Source organism: Gorilla gorilla, chromosome 17 (genome assembly GCF_029281585.2).
Source record: "Gorilla gorilla gorilla isolate KB3781 chromosome 17, NHGRI_mGorGor1-v2.1_pri, whole genome shotgun sequence".
In the NCBI taxonomy this organism is placed as follows: domain Eukaryota; kingdom Metazoa; phylum Chordata; class Mammalia; order Primates; family Hominidae; genus Gorilla; species Gorilla gorilla.
In genome coordinates, this window is record NC_073241.2 from 43,424,831 (window position 1) to 43,441,134 (window position 16,304).

General features: G+C 36.4%; 1 protein-coding gene across 10 annotated transcripts in view; it reads right to left on the bottom strand.

Moving 5' to 3' along the window:
• Positions 1 to 16,304, bottom strand: part of ARHGAP28 (Rho GTPase activating protein 28) — a 230,260-nt gene that overhangs the window by 76,484 nt on the left and 137,472 nt on the right. For 9 of the 10 annotated variants that reach the window (XM_055368447.2, XM_055368448.1, XM_055368444.2 and 6 more), the window contains 2 exons: positions 11,944 to 12,146; positions 1,580 to 1,797 (listed from right to left, as the gene is read on the bottom strand). In XM_055368447.2, the coding sequence (XP_055224422.1) occupies positions 1,580 to 1,797; positions 11,944 to 12,112 (387 nt within the window). In that variant the 5' untranslated portion in view covers positions 12,113 to 12,146. Of the gene's footprint in view, positions 1 to 1,579; positions 1,798 to 4,448; positions 4,523 to 11,943; positions 12,147 to 16,304 lie in introns of those variants that run through there. The other variant, XM_004059164.4, reaches the window with a different exon arrangement.

Consider the following 16,304-nt stretch of genomic DNA (forward strand, 5'->3'; position numbering starts at 1 on the left):
TAAGAACATCTGATACGGATGGTCAGATGAAAAATACCAAAATGTCAGGCCCAAAGAATTTAAACCAGCAAGGCAACCTTTTACTACAGTAGGCATCTTGGTCAGGACACCTGTAGCTAATGTCCTTGCCTCACATTGTGGAAGTCACCTTTACTCAGTTACAGCTGTAGACAATCCCACCATCCAGAAAGACACAGGTTTACACTAGGTTGAAAGTCCAAATAGCTCAGAACTCAAAATGCACTTACCATAAGTTATATCATTATATATGGCAGAAGATGCTAGAACTATGTTATTCAATACATAAGCTACAAGCTACATGTGACTGTTCATATTTAAATCTATTAAGATTAAGAAAAATTAAAAATTCAACTTCTCACACTAGCCACATTTAAAGTGTTGGTAGTCATATGTATCTGGAGCTACCATACTGGACAGAAGTAGACTATTTCCATCACTATACAAAGTTCTAAAGGACAGTGCTATTCTAGGACACTGTTAGCACAAATGCAAAGGTTAACTGGGCCTATACGAGCCGCCTTGGCAACTACCCGATGTGATTACTTTATCTAAAAGAAGATATGACTTACAGACAACCTTAAGTAATTCAAATTGGAGACTGTCTTCAACCATGATTTCTACTCAATACCCCTGAAGTTTTAATGTATGCCATTACTGATATTATAATTAATCAGACAAGAAACCTAAATCAGAGTGATTAACTAGCTTGCCCAGGTAACTTATCTCTAATTGCAGCTGACCATCAAATTTCCTTTTTTCTATATACTAGTTATCCCAAATGTTTCAAGAATCCCATCTGCATAGAATCCAACCTAGGATCTTGCGCAGATAATGCATCTGTCGCATCTGTGATGCAATTATTGTAATGTAACATTGCAATTGTGCAATGAATAAATGAACAAGTAAGCTATAAGACAGAGCTAGCAGTAAAACAAATGTAGACATAGGAAAACATGAGTAATAGCCTTAGATGTAAAATTGTGGACATGAAATTGCTAAGGGTAAGCTAGAACTTCAACCAGCCGTTTATCATAAAACATGGGATGTTTCCCTTATGGTTTTCTGAATCATTCTCTTGCCCACTTAATTAATGCTGGTATCTTCCATTTTTTGACCATTTTAATTTATCTGAACATAAAGGCTACCCTACCCAATCTCTCATCCCCACCCCCCATTCAACCAAACCACCTGGTCTTGCTTACTTCCCTAGGACTCCTTTGCCCGACCACAGAGTTTCCATTCAGTGCTTAAATTTAAGTAAAGGGTCCCTGGATCCTACCCACAAAGACTTGTTCCACTGCCAAAGAAGTCACTCTCTGATTTCAACAAAGGGAATAAGTTTAGTATTGAGGGAGATTGCAGTACAGGAGATAAGAAATGATCACTTAAGTTCAAACTTGTAAAAATTTGCACTGTGCTGTCTGCTTTAGTTTTCTCAAAAAGTTAGAATGGAACCACCCAACCAGACATTTCTGATATTTTTTCCACTCCAGCCCCACCCTACCCCATCCCCAGTCAAACTAGGCACCTTTTGAGCCATGTTTGAGCCATTACTTACAGGAGATTCACTGACTCCAAAAATGTCTCTGACATCCCTGATAGATTGCTTATTCTTTTTCCTCATGGTTTGGGTATAGGTATTGTATCTCTTTTCCACGGCAGCTGCTTGGGTTCGAGTCAATGTAGAGAGCAAGGCTTTGCCATCTTCCTCTTCATCACCTGAGATCAGAGTTGATAAACCCACATCTTGCAGCCATTCTGCTTCAAGTTCTCCTTCTGTGAAAGAACATTACCAAGAGAGGGTTAGAATATTTTCTGTATGACTGGATGCCATGTGAATATCAGACAAGAAGTATTGGTAAATAATATTTGTATTTTTTTCTACAGTAATTATAGGAAAGAACTACAAGAATGAATGAAAGTCTGCACTGTATTTTTAAAATAAGTCAAATTTTAAAGTATTTTCTAATAGAGTAAGGTAATTGGCAGACTTGGTAAGGTAAATTTTCCTGCTAGAGAGTTAAACATGAGCCATATCTGGCCTACTAATTTCAAAAAGTGATAAAACATGAATATTTAAAGTAAAACTATAATAGAAAAAAACCATTAGTTAATAGAATACAAATTGGTTTTTCAATCACTCACATGGAGGTTCAAATGCCAGGGCCACCATTCACCAGCTGCCTGATTCCTAAGTCTTAACGATATCTCGAGGCCTCAGTGTCCTCTCAGCAAAATAAGTATAGTGAACCTCTATAGTTTTATGTTGTCTTGGCATCCCTTTTGAATATGGGCTTAACTTTCTCATACCAGAAGCAGGGCTTAGTCACTCTTGATGTGGTTTCCAGGTGTCCAACTCCTCCCAATTCCTCCATATAGCAGATCCAGGTATCTGCCTTATACAATCACCTCTTGGTGATGACTTCCTATGAGACAGCTGGATACAACCTGCCTGACTCATCCCACCAACCCACACCCACTACATGAACTGCACAGATAAGGTGCAGTGACCACCTCTCAGTCACAGAGTGACTCCCTGCTTGCTCTAAACCCACCAATTAGGACTCCTGGTGGGAAACCTGCTTGGGTAATGCTTGGATCCTAATTGAGGCTCTGGTCCCCAGGTCCCTCACTCACTCTCACTCTTTCCTGTTCCCTGCCTGCTTGTTGATTGCAAGTGTCCCGGATGGCTGCTCCTTCCCATTGGCCCTGAGAGACGAGCTGCCGTCTTCTCCCTGGGATCTGTTCTTTCTCTTATTTCATGTGTTTTGCTGAGTTGCCTCCTCTGTGTCTCACCTGGCCAACACACCTGAACCTAGCTTATTTCCAGTCAGGGCTCTCTTATAGCATCTGCCAGTACAAATGAGTTTCCTGTAAGAAGGACACCCAGTCATGGGTTGAACACGAAGGTTTTAGGCCACCCACCAGGATAAAGAGGTATCCTGTGAAAGGCAAACATCAGTGACCAAATCCCCTGTAGCTCCATCAGAGCAGGGTTAGTTTATAGCCGCTCACCCGAGAGAGACCTCAAGACCAAATTAGAGAAAAATACAACAGTGAGAGTAATAATAACAAAAGGATTAGGTGCCTATGAGGATTTTTTTTTTAAATCAATGTATTTATGACAGGTAGCAAAGAATCTGGAACAAAGTCGGTACTCAATTGATGTTCATTCTCCCACCTTTCTCCTTATTCTGAATGTTAATCTCTTTTTTCGGAAGAAAATTCAAAAACCTAAAATTCCTCAATATATAGAAATATAAGGAAATCAGAATAACAGTGTCCTGTAACAGAAAATCTACTACACATATGTTTCTGTGAACTATGCTAAGGAGGCATTACCCAAGTGAGGGTTGTTTAAAGAGCAGATGAGACTAATTTGTAAACAGCATGCCAAAGCATTAGTCTAGGAGTACTGGATTCTGCTTACATTATTGCATCACTGGTGTATAAACAAAGCCTTTGATGTGTATTACAGGCCCAGTTTCTTAGCTAGGCAAATATTTAATTTGCTATCTTAATTGTTCATTTGCTTTGTAAGCTATCCCTTTAACAAAAAAATGAAAAGTGAATTGATGATTGGCAGCCGTAATCTAAGTAGTAAGCCCTTTAAGTTAAGAGTTATGACATGGAGCTCTTCCTTAAGCTACGGATAAGCTTTTAATTTCTGAAGACAAAATTTACAATTTAATATTTAATATGTTAATATTAAAATTTTAAAAAGTTGTTTTTCCCCTCCACCTATGTAAGGAGTAATGAAAGAGTGGGAGGAAAGAGTACTTGGTAGGACTGGAGTTGACATAAATCAGAGGTGAGGATGGTCTAAGTCCTTAAACTGCAGCCTAAGTAGGATGTATGTTTTCCATAGGTAAGAAATGTTCAGGGCAGATACCAGTATTACTCCTGTTGGCTGCTCACTCTAGTTGTCAAATGTATAACTTCAACACAAAGAACTCCTTTGAATTTCAGTTCCATATATCTGACTGCCTATTCAATATCCACTTGGCTCTGTCATTCATATGTCATATTCACTGTGTTCAAACCTGAACTCGTATTTCTCACTCCCAATTCTAGGCCTCTTTCAGGATTCCATATTTCAACACACGAAACCCACCATCCAATGTAATTAGGCAAGAGAATAACCAGGAGGCATTCTTGACATCTCCCTCTCTTTCACACATCAACTCCAACACATCCCCAAGGCCTTTTCATATTGCCTTATTACTGCTCAAAAGGTCCACCTTCCTTTATCTCTTCTGCCGTGACCCTGGTCAGAGCTACATCCTATCTCTTGTGGATTGCTGTGATAGACTCGCGACAGTTCCTCCTATGCCATTCTTGATCCCCTTCTAATCTATTATCCATATTATAACTAAATGAGCCCTTTCAAATGAAAACAAAAATAATTCTAGTGTGAAACTGCTTACATTTCTGGACATGCTTATACCATACTCTCCTCCTCTCCTGTTCTCTGGCAATACTGGCCTACTTTGGATTCCTCAAAAACTCAACATTCTATTTTGTCACAAGGTCTTTGGACATGTCAGTCCTTCTACTTGACCTCATAATTACTGGCCACCCATCTTTCAGATCTCAGTTTCTACATCTTTTTCTCAGGAAACCCTCTTTTTCCCTGAACTCATCAAGATAAGGTCATGTCCTATTGCTATCAATCCTAACACTGCTGTTTCTTCTTCCTTCAAGTAATTTTCTCCTCCAAATATATTTATATTATTTCATTAATTACTTTCTCTTCTACTAGATTATCAACTCCTTGAGAGAAAAAAAATTCTGCTTTTTTTTAAATCACTCTAACACCAACACCTTCCAGAGTGCTCTATTAGAGAGGCTGTATTCCTTATCCTGCTCTAAAGGGAGTTCATTTTAGTTCCCACAGTTAACTTGACTGGACTCATAACCTCCACTGCTTGCCCTGCTCTATGCAACATCTGTAATCTTGGTTAGTTAAAAACAGCTTTCAGCAGCTGTTTTTAAATGGGATGCTTAGAGTCTCCATATATATTCCCTAACTGACTCCCAGATAAAATGTGGGGCAATCTGAACATCAAAATAAATGACAGTAAAAGATAAACCCACTAAATAAACCAGGAGTCCATTCTGATATAAAGAAATAACTTGGTGTAGAGTGGGATGTTTATACAGTTTGAAGGTACCTCCCGAGATAACAGTAATTACAAAAATGAAATGACTAAGTTCACACTGGAGAAACCTTGCATGTATATATCACCTTAAGTAAGTGATTGAAGTGGACATCATCAGTGACAGAACAAATTAAAATTATGAGCCACCTGACAGGATGCCATGAGAAGAACACAACATCACAACTTGTCAAAGATGTATAACCTGAGTCTAAGTCATCAGGAAACATCAGACAAACCCAAATTGTCTGATGTAGAGGAGCATCTATAAAATTACCTGCAATTTTCAAGTGTCAAGGTCATAAAATTCAAAGAAAGGCTAAGAAACTGTTCCACACTGTAAAGGGGAGAGAGAGAGAGAAAGAGAGAGAGAGAAGAAAGAGAAACACGTTTTCAATTAAATATAACAAGTGATTTTAAACTGGAGGGTTTCTTTTTTTGTCATAAAAGGTAATCTAGAAACGACAGCAGTCTGAGGACTGGATGATAGTAATATAATAAAAATAATGTATTAATTTTAATAGTATTCTGTGATTATACAGCGAATGGCTTTCTCTCTATATAAGTGTGTATGTATATATACATATAATACCTAAAGTACTTGGGAGTGATAGAGCATCAGGATGGCAAGTTACTCTCAAATGGTCCCTGAAACAGTCTTTAAAACTGTACTTGTGACTTCCCTATATGTTTGGAATTATTTCAAAATTAAAAGAATATAAGTACATATGACAACTTAAAGCAAAAATGACAACATTGCATTGATGTATGTACAACATATGCAGATGTTATACATAAAACAATAGTACAAACCACTGGGCATGAAGAAGAATGAAATTCTACTGCTGCAAGATTCTTATATTTGATATAGTGAATGAAGCATAATATTTATCTAAGTAGACTATGGTAAGTTATGGATGAATATTAAAATGCCTGAACAGCAACAACACCAATTAAAGCAATATAGCTGAAATGTAAGCATAGAAACTATGAAGAAATTGTGAAGAAAAACACAGACAGATAGGTAGAGATTAAATGGATGAAATAAGATATATCTTGCAAACAATAACCCTATAACCCTAAGAAAGCCAGAATGACTATATATTATTAGACGAAGCAGACTTCAAGACAGGGAATATTACTAAGAGTATTGAGGAAGCTCATTTATAATGATAAAATAAGTCAATTCAACAAGGAGTAACAATCATAAATGTATATGCACCCAATAACATAGTTTCAAATTATAAGCAACAAAAACTGACAGAACAAAAGGAAAAAATAGACAAATACACAATAAAAGTTAGAGATTTTAACAACTTCTCGCAGTACTTGTTAAATCAATCAAAGATTAGTAAGAACATAATAAATGTGATTAAAGTTACCACCACCTTAATCTAATGAGCATTTACAGAACACCACACTAACCAACAAGTAAAACACATTCTTTTTAAGTGCACATGGAACCTTGACCAAGACAGACTATATTCTGAGCCATAAAATAAGTCTAAATTTCAAAACTGAAATATATAAACTATGTTACATAACACAATTTACTTAGAAATCAATAACAACATGTCTAGAAAAAAACCCAAAGTTTTGTAAATTAAAAAATACACAAAGAAATTGAGAAAACATTTAAAACTGAATAATAATGAAGATATATCAAAATTTGTGGGATGGAGTGATAGCAATGCTTATAAAGAACTGTACATATTCAAAAAGATGAAAGATTTAAAATTAATGGTCTAGGTTTCCATCTTAAGAACACAGGAAAAAAGCAAACTAAACACAAAAACATAAACAAAAGGAGATGTAGATTTTACTAATTTGTTTTCAAAGAACCAACATACTAGAAAAGCACATTATATAATTCAACACCCATTCACATTACTGCCAGAAAAACTAGTAATAGAAAGACATCTCGTAAAGAGCATTTACAGAAAGTTTACAATTACCATCATGTTTAATGGCGAGTACTGAACCCGTTCCCTGTAAAACTGGGAACATGACAAGGATATGTAAGTGCTGTCACCACTTCTATTTAACTTGTACTAGAGGCCCTAGCCAGTACAATAAGGCAAGATAAAAAATAAAAGCACAAAATATCAGAAAGGAAAACTGTCTCTATTCATAGATGACCTGTTTGCTTATGTAGATAATCCTAAGAAATCTAGCAGACAACCACTAGAAAATCATTTTAGGAAGGTAATAGTATATAACATCAAGATACAAAAATGAACTGTATTTCTATATGCCAGCAACAAACAACTGAAAAGACAGAGGCAAACCCAATTAAAAGATCCCATTAAGAATATGAATGGACAAGTCACAGGCAGTGAGAAAATATCTGCAATACATATATCTGACGAAGGACTTGTATCAAGAATATACAGTAATAAAAAGTTTTAATAAAAAGTCAGTAATAAAAAGTTTTAAAAAATAGTCAAGAGTTTTCACAAAGCAAGATGCATGAAAAGACAATAAGCACAAGAAAAAAGTTCAACATCGTTAGTCATCAGCGAAATGTAATTACAACCATAATGAGATACCCCACATATCCACTAGAATCACTCATATGATGGAGACTGAAAGCATCAAGTGTTGCAATGATATGGAAATGGAACTGTCTGTCATACACTGCTGGAAGGAGTGTAAAATAGTACAACTACTTGGAAAAATGCCGGCAGTTTCACAGTTTCTTATGTAGTTAAACATTCTATGAAAAATACATACATCCAAGAGAAATAAAAACATCTATACAAAAAGACTTTCACAAGATTGCTCATAACAGCATTATTCATTGTAAGCAAAATTGTAAACAATGCTCAAATTAAAAGTAGATGGATAAACAAATTGTGGCATATTCATAAAATGGAATATTACTGTTATGGGTTGAGTTATGTTCCCCAAAAACGTATGTTGAAGTCTTAAATCCTGGTATCTATGAATATAACCTTATTTGGAAACAAAGCTTTTGCAGACACAATTAAGATGTAAATTGAGATGAGGCTGGACTACTATGCAGCCATAAAAGGATGAGTTCATGTCCTTTGCAGGGACATGGATGAAGTTGGAAACCATTTTTCTCAGCAAACTAACACCAGAACAGAAAACCAAACGTCACATGTTCTCACTCATAAGTGGGAGTTGAACAATGAGAATACATGGACACAGGGAGGGGAACATCACACACCAGGGCCTGTCAGGGGCTGGGGGGCTAAGGGAGGGATAGTCTTAGGCGAAATGTAGGTGAAGGGTTGATGGGTGCAGCAAAACACCATGGCACGTGTATATCTATGTAACAAAATTGCACGTTCTGCACATGTACCCCAGAACTTAAAGTATAATAATAATAAAAAAAAGAATAGCATTCACATTATAACATTGTAAAGAAAAAAAAAGAAAGAGTGAATAAAATCCAGAATTTGGTAGCACAGTAGGGTGACTATAGTTAACAATAATCTATGGCATATTTTATAATAACTAATAGAGTGGAATTGGAATGTTCCTAACACAAATAAATGATAAATGAAGTGAAAAAAATTGAGATGAGGTCATACTGAAGTAGGGTGGGCCCTTAATCCAACATAACTGGTATCTTTATAAGAAGAAGAGAAGAAACACAGACAAAAATAGGGAGAATGCTATGGACTATGGAGACAGAAAATGGCACAATGTGGTGTCAACAGCCAAGGAACACCAAGGATTGCCAGCAACACCAGAAGGTAAGAGATAGACATGGAACGCATTCTCCCCTAGAAGTTTCCAGGAGAGCATGGCCCAGCTTGACACCTTAATGCTGGGCTGCTAGTCCTGCTGTTTTAAGCCACTAGTTTTGTGGTACTTTGTTACAGCAGCCCTAGTAAACTGAAACAAACTACTTAATAGTAAAAAGAAATAAACGATTGATATCCTACTAGAATCTCAAAAATATGCTCAGTGAAAGAAGCCAAACCCCAAAATAATTAATGATGCAAAAACATGGGAGCCATGGTTGTCTCTGGCCAGGGTTGGCAAGTCATTGGGAGGCATGAGACTGGGAAAAAGCATGAGGAAATTTTCTGGGTTGACTGAAATGTTATCTATCTTGATCAGTGTGAGATTATAAGAGTGCATGCATTTGTCAAAGCTCATTGAATCGTATGTTTAAGATCTGTGCAAATGCTTTAAGGAAAAAAAAATCTGCAAATAAATAACAAACTGTAATTAGTAGGTCTGCTTTTGTAGCAGTTAGGTTAGCAAACCTGAAAATATTTCCTGTGTATTCTAGGTTTGAGCAAATGAGTAAATATAAAGTACAGAGTGGGAGCCAGGTTTATCATTATTGGAGAAGAGAGTTACAAACACAGTAAAAGGGAAGACAGCAACAAGCCCTGTGGAGCTCGATTGAAATTGGAGGTTATCATTGTGAACTTGTGGTGTTTAATATGAATAGCTAGCTAGCTGGATAGATAGTAAGAAAAAGGGGGTAAGGGATGACAGGGATTTTCCTTTATGTGTCTTCCTGTCTTTCTGGATCTGAAAAGGCAAAATCTAAGCAAGCAAGTAATAGGAGTAAGAATACATTTCACTGAAGGAGGATGGTTCCCTTGAATGGATTCTCGTTACGTGTGTGGTGGGGCGTTTTATTTCAACTAATATCAGATGTATGCTAATTGTTGTACATCTTAATGATTTCTTAGTCCTGAGAAAGAGACTCAGAAATGGGAATAAAGAATGAAAATACTTTCTAAAGTTTCAGTTTATCCTGCCCACTGTCTTGAAGTTAATCACTGGCTAATGGAAACACTCTTAGGTGTATACTTACTAAACTACCTTTAGTCTTTTTTGGATGTCTTACATATTTGCTTGTTGACAGACAGGGCCTGGAAGAGATGACTGACCTATGTATGCTTTTAATCCACTATGAGTAGTTTTGCTCTTTTTGAGAACTAAGGACAATTATACTGTTTATTGGTGCTTATTCCCCACTATTCCATCTTCTGTTTAGTTTCACAAGCAATGAGTAAAGGACTCCCTATTCAATAAATGGTGCTGGGATAACTGGCTAGCCATATGCAGAAGAATGAAACTAGACCCTTACCTTTCACCATATACAAAAATTAACTCAAGATGGCTTAAAGATTTAAATGTAAGACCTCAAACTATAAAAATGCTAGAAGAAAATATAGGAAATATCCTTCCTGACATCAGTCTTGGCACAATTTTTGGCCAAGTCCCCAAAACCAATTTCCATAAAAACAAAAATTGACAAGTGGGACCTGATTAAACTAAAGAGCTTCTACACAGCAAAAGAAACCATTAACAGAGTAAACAGACAACCAAGAGTATGGGAGAAAATATTCACAAACTATGCATCTGACAGAGGTCTAATATCCAGAATCTATAAGGAGTTTAAACAAATCAACAAGCGAAAAGCAAATAACTCCATTAAAAAATGAGCAAAGGATACGAACATATACTTTTCAAAAGAAGACATACAGACAACAAATATATGAAAAAATGCTCATCATCACTAATTATCAGAGAAATGCAAATCAAAACCAAATTGAGATATCATCTCACACCAGTCAGAATGGCTACTATCAAAAAAATAAAAAAAAAACCCAAACAAACAGAAAAAAAAAAAAAACACTGGCAATGCTGCAGAGAAAAGAGAATGCTTAAGTACTGTTGTTGGTGGGAGTGTAAATTAGTTCAGCCACTGTGGAAAGCAGCTTGGAGATTTCTCAAAGAACTTAAAATAGAGCTACCATTTGACCCAGCAATCCCATTACTGGGTATAAACCCAAAGCAAAATAGATTATTATACTAAAAAGACACATGCACTTGTATGTTCATCGCCAAGCTATTCACAATTGCAAAGATATGGAATCAACCTAGCTACCCATCATTGGAGGACTGGATAAAGAAAATGTGGTACATATACAAGATGGGATACTATGCAGCCATAAAAAAGAGTGAAATCATGTCCTTTGCAGCAATGAGAATGGAGCTGGTGGCCATAATCCTAAACAAATTAACACAGGAAGGGAAAACCAAATACTGCATGTTCTCACTTGTAAGCGGGCGCTAAACACTAAGTACCCACGAACATAAACATGGGAACAATAGACACTGCGGACTACTAGAGGGGGGAGGTAGGGAAAGAGGAATGGGTCAAAAACTGCCTACTGGGTACTATGCTCACTACCTGAGGGCAATATACCCATGTAAGAAACCTGCACATGTACCCCTTGTATATCTAAAATAAAAGTTGGAAAAAACAACAACATGACTTTTATTTGGTGGAATACAAGACAATCTAATATAGTAATAAGAGTAAATGCTTTAAGGTCAAATTTTTCTTCTTCACAATTATACCGCTAAAATTTCTCTCTCTCTAGTATTAATTACTCTAATTAATAATAACAAATGAGTAGACAAATGTAAAAGCTGTCAGAATTAGAATACTCAATCTGCTTGATGGTAATGAATCAAACCAATAGACAGGCACAGCATCCCTAAGTAGCAGTATATAAGGCATCAATTTGTATTTTTGTTGAGGTCCAGCCCTCCTCGGGTCATGTCACCTGGGATAAAAGCCACCCTGAGCCAGTACAGTAGATATAAATCAATCAGTGGGAGTAGATCATCAATATGCCAGATTCTACTGATCCATTGGTTAAACTACTGGTGGGATGATTTCTGCCTATGAACAGAGTAACAGAGGGCAGAGAAAGAAAGCCAGTCAGCACATAGGAAGACAAATCCAGCAACTTACCATCCACAGGTGTGACCTCAGCTGGCGGTGGCTCTTCTTGCCCTCCCATGCTGCTGTCTTTAATACTTTCTATTTCCCGCCAGAAATCCTCCATGGAGGCGCTGTCTACGGAGGCTTCTGAGTTGGAACGGCTGAAGGCAGGAGGATGGAGGGATTCATTGGAGAGCATCCTGTTAATTCTTCGGCAGCGAGGAATGGATTTTCTGAGAAAAGAATAATATCTATGAATAAAAACGGGTTATGTTTTTATGTTATAAAGTCACAAAATTAATTTAAGTTTAATTAAGTTTAATTAATTAAGTTTAAATCAAATGGAGAAGTGGAGTTACCATGGTTGAGATGGGTTTGAGGGAATAATCTCCACTCAGTGGTGGCTCTTTTAAAAAAATTCTCTATACTTTATTTATTTTTTAATTTTTTAAAATTGTTTTTTGAGTAAGAGTCTTGCTCTGTTGCCCAGGCTGGAGTACGGTGGCGCGATCTCAGCTCACTGCAACCTCCACCTCCCAGGTTCAAGCAATTCTCCTGCTTTTGCCTACCGAGTAGCTGGGATTACAGGTGCCTGCCACCACGCCCAGCTAATTTTTATATTTTTAGTAGAGATGGGGTTTCACCACGTTGGTCAGGCTGGTCTTGAACTGCTGACCTTGTGATCCACCTGCCTCAGCCTCCCAAAGTGCTGGGATTACAGGCGTGAGCCACCACACCTGGCTAAAAAATTCTCTGTACTTTACAATGACTCTGTGGCCATATAGGAATTAACATGAGAATGTTTTTAATAATTTTCACACACTCATAAAATACAAAGTTACTTATACTAGTCAAAATATGCACAGTAAAAGTTTGTTTCTGTAACCTATCTATGGTGATGGCAGAGAAGGACATAAGAGTTGCTGCTCACACCCATTAGGGTGGTTATTATTAAACAAACAAACAAACAAAAAACAGATAATCACAAGCGTTGGTGAACAGGTAGAGAAACTGCAACCCTTGTGCACTGTTGGTAGGAATGTAAAATGGGGCAGCTTTCTATGGAAAACAGTATGGCAGTTCCTCAAAAAATTAAAAATAGAGCCACCAAACATGCATCTGTAATCCCAGCTATTCGGGAGGCTGAGATGGGAGAATCACTTGACCTGGAAGGAAGAAGTTTCAGTGAACTGAGATCATGCCACTTGCACTCCAGCCTGGGCAACAGAGCAAGACTGTTTCAGAAAAAAAAAAAAAGAAGGAAAATAATTTGCCTTCCTTACAAGTCAGTTTTGCTTTAAAATATAATTTTGATTGTAGGTAATACTAGAAAATATGTTACCGGCTTAAGAGGTTTAAATATGTCCCTAAATAAAATGTTCTTAAAGCAAAAAAAAAAAAAAAAAAAAAAATTAAGAGCCACCATAAGACCCAGCAATTCCAATCCTGGGTATATACTCAAAAGAATTGAGAGCAGGGACTCAAAGTAATATTTGTCCCTCCATGCTAATAGCATCCACATAATAGGTTTTGGCTATTGGCCATTCACAATAGCCAAAAGTTAGAAGCAACCCAAGTGCTATCAGCAGATGAATGGACAAGCAAAATGTGGTATAAAGGAAGGAAATTCAGACACAAGAAACAACATGGATGAAACCTGAGGACATTGTGCTAAGTGAAAAAGCCACTCACAAAAAGACAAATACTAGATTATTCCATTTACTTGTGGTGCTGAGTAGTCAAATTCATAGACAGAAAGTAGAATGGCTACTTCCAGAGGATAGGAGTGGGATGGGGCGGGGAGGAATGAGGAGTTCGTGTTGGTATGGGTTTGCAACTCCTTTCAAAGAACCTTCACCAAGCTTGCCTTCTTCTCTTTGGGTTCAGGTGGAATTGGACAAAAAGACCAAGACTAACTCTTAAGCAATGTATGGTTTGAGCTGTTTCACTCGAACAAGAGGTCCCAGGTGGAAAGAGGTAACTAGACCAATGGCACAGTAATGTCCACTGTGGGTTTTATGACGACTTAGGACAATTATATGTTGACATGCAGAGCAGCAGCAGATTGTTATCAAATTTAGCCATGGCTAATGTAAAGCACACTGTATTCATGAGAGTACATAGAGGCAAAATAATGTTTCCATAATAACACCAAAAAAATTTTCATTTGCTCATATGCTGTACACATCTAGGAATCCTCGTGGATTTCTAAATCTCATCTAAATTTAGTAGAGATTTCTGGAATTTTATCATTGATCTTTTCATAGTATCTGACTCTAGTTCTATTTTTGAACATTAACTGACACCAAGATAGCCAATTTATTTTTTAAACCAAAACATTGCATAAAAATATGAAATATCTACTTTTATTTTTTATGTGTTGTGTGACAAGAATTTTAGCTAGTTTTGTTTGATAACTGGGTGATAATTCTCACTGAATTCTTTATAGTTCAACAAGTCAGACACATTCTAGCAGTTGAAATACCTATGAAATTGACAAGATAGTAAGACAGTTATTGTTAATTTTATTATTTGTAGGCTTTGAAGACTTTTTCCTTTTGCAATAAGACTAATACTGAAAAACACCCACAAACTCAGAGTACTAGTATATAAACACCTACTTCTTTTAAAACTGAAATCAGTTACCACTGCTCACACAGCCTCCTGCCCTCCATGTACCAGACTCAGAAAGAGTATATGGATATCTAAGACTTTTCTTAGTTCTAGGTTTTTTCGGCTAATTCCTTCAAAAAATAAATATGCTTGACTTATTAAAAAAAGACAGTCTTAATAGTAAACATGGACCATATTTAAAAAATTATAATGCAGTATAAGTGTTTACGTCTAATATACAATTGTATAAAGCAAAAATGGAAGGTCTTTTCCTCCCATCTGTACCATACCAATATTGTTCTATAAACTGCTTTGTTTTCCTGACTCAAAAACATGCAGACACTTTTTTTCAAGCCAATACGGTAATACCACCTCAATGGCTGTACCTGGATATCATCACAGATCTTAGAAATTAGACAAACAAGCAGATATATCCAAACACTGAAAATATTTGAAGAAGTATGAAATTTGTGAAATAATAGGTAAATCACAGAAGACAAGGGGAAGATACATTTAGGGCTAATAATGATATTTCAATTATGGTACATAGTTTCTTATTCATGCAAAGGCTCTACTAATGGAATCTCAGGGAAGAGACCCTCATAAAACTCTGCTGGGGACAGGGAGAACAGATGTGAAATATTATTGGTCATGAGCAGCTAAGTAACACACTGGTTCCTTCTGAAACAGTCCACCCAAAGAATCCTTTAATCACAATGATCAGCTTTTTTTTGGCAAAGAAGTCAGACAGCATTTTTGGGGATAAGAGCACTTGGAAGAGCTCTCACATTTTTGGTTAGAGATACAAATGTTTTTCCTTCACCCCAGGGTGGAGAAGGAACCATGAATTTCCACTCTTGAAACATTACGTAATTTTGACCCTCAGGCCCATGCAACAGTTTGATGAGCCTTAATGGCCAGCTTCATACCTCACCATATTAGGAGAAAATGGAGTTTAGGCTTCATCAGCTGTTTTTGCCTTTTTATTTCCGAACAATACCAGGAAAATATTACATGACAAATTGAATGCAATTGTGTTACACAGAAACTTTTGTTGGAAAAACACCACAAGGTTTAAAATTAAATTTCAAGTGTACGATAATTATCATAAATTCAAAGTGGCATTAAGAAAAGATTTTATTATTCTATTTTTTCTTCCATTATCTTTTTAGCCATAACTTATACTATATTTTAGTAGATACCAGAGATCTTTATTACTATTCACATGGAATTAGTATTTTATAACTTCACAACAGTGTAAATATCTTACAGAATATAATTCTCCCTCTACCCTTTATATTACTGTTGTCATCTATGTTGCTTCCTCAGATGTTTACATCCCCCAATAGTTATTATTGTTGTTGCTTTAAAATAGTAAGTTTTTTGAAAAACTAAATACATGGTCTTTTAAATTTATCTTTTCTAGAGTTTTTCATTCCTCCCTACATACCTGTGTTTCCACAACAGATCCTTTCTCTTCATTTTTGAGAACTTCCTTGAGCATTTCTCTCGCATTCCTTAGCATTTCTTGTACTGTGGATCTGCTGACAACAAATTCCCTCAGCTTCATTTCTGAATATGTTTTTAATTTATTTCCATTTTTGACAAATATTTTTTACTGGGCATAGAACTCTAGGCTGGCAGTTTTTGTTTAAATCCTTTTAAAGAAGTCATTCCATTGTCTTGTTGAGTCTATTGATTCTGATGAGAGTCAGTTACAATTCTTTGATGTTCTTTTAAATATAGTATCTGTTCTATCTGCTCATAATAGATTTTAT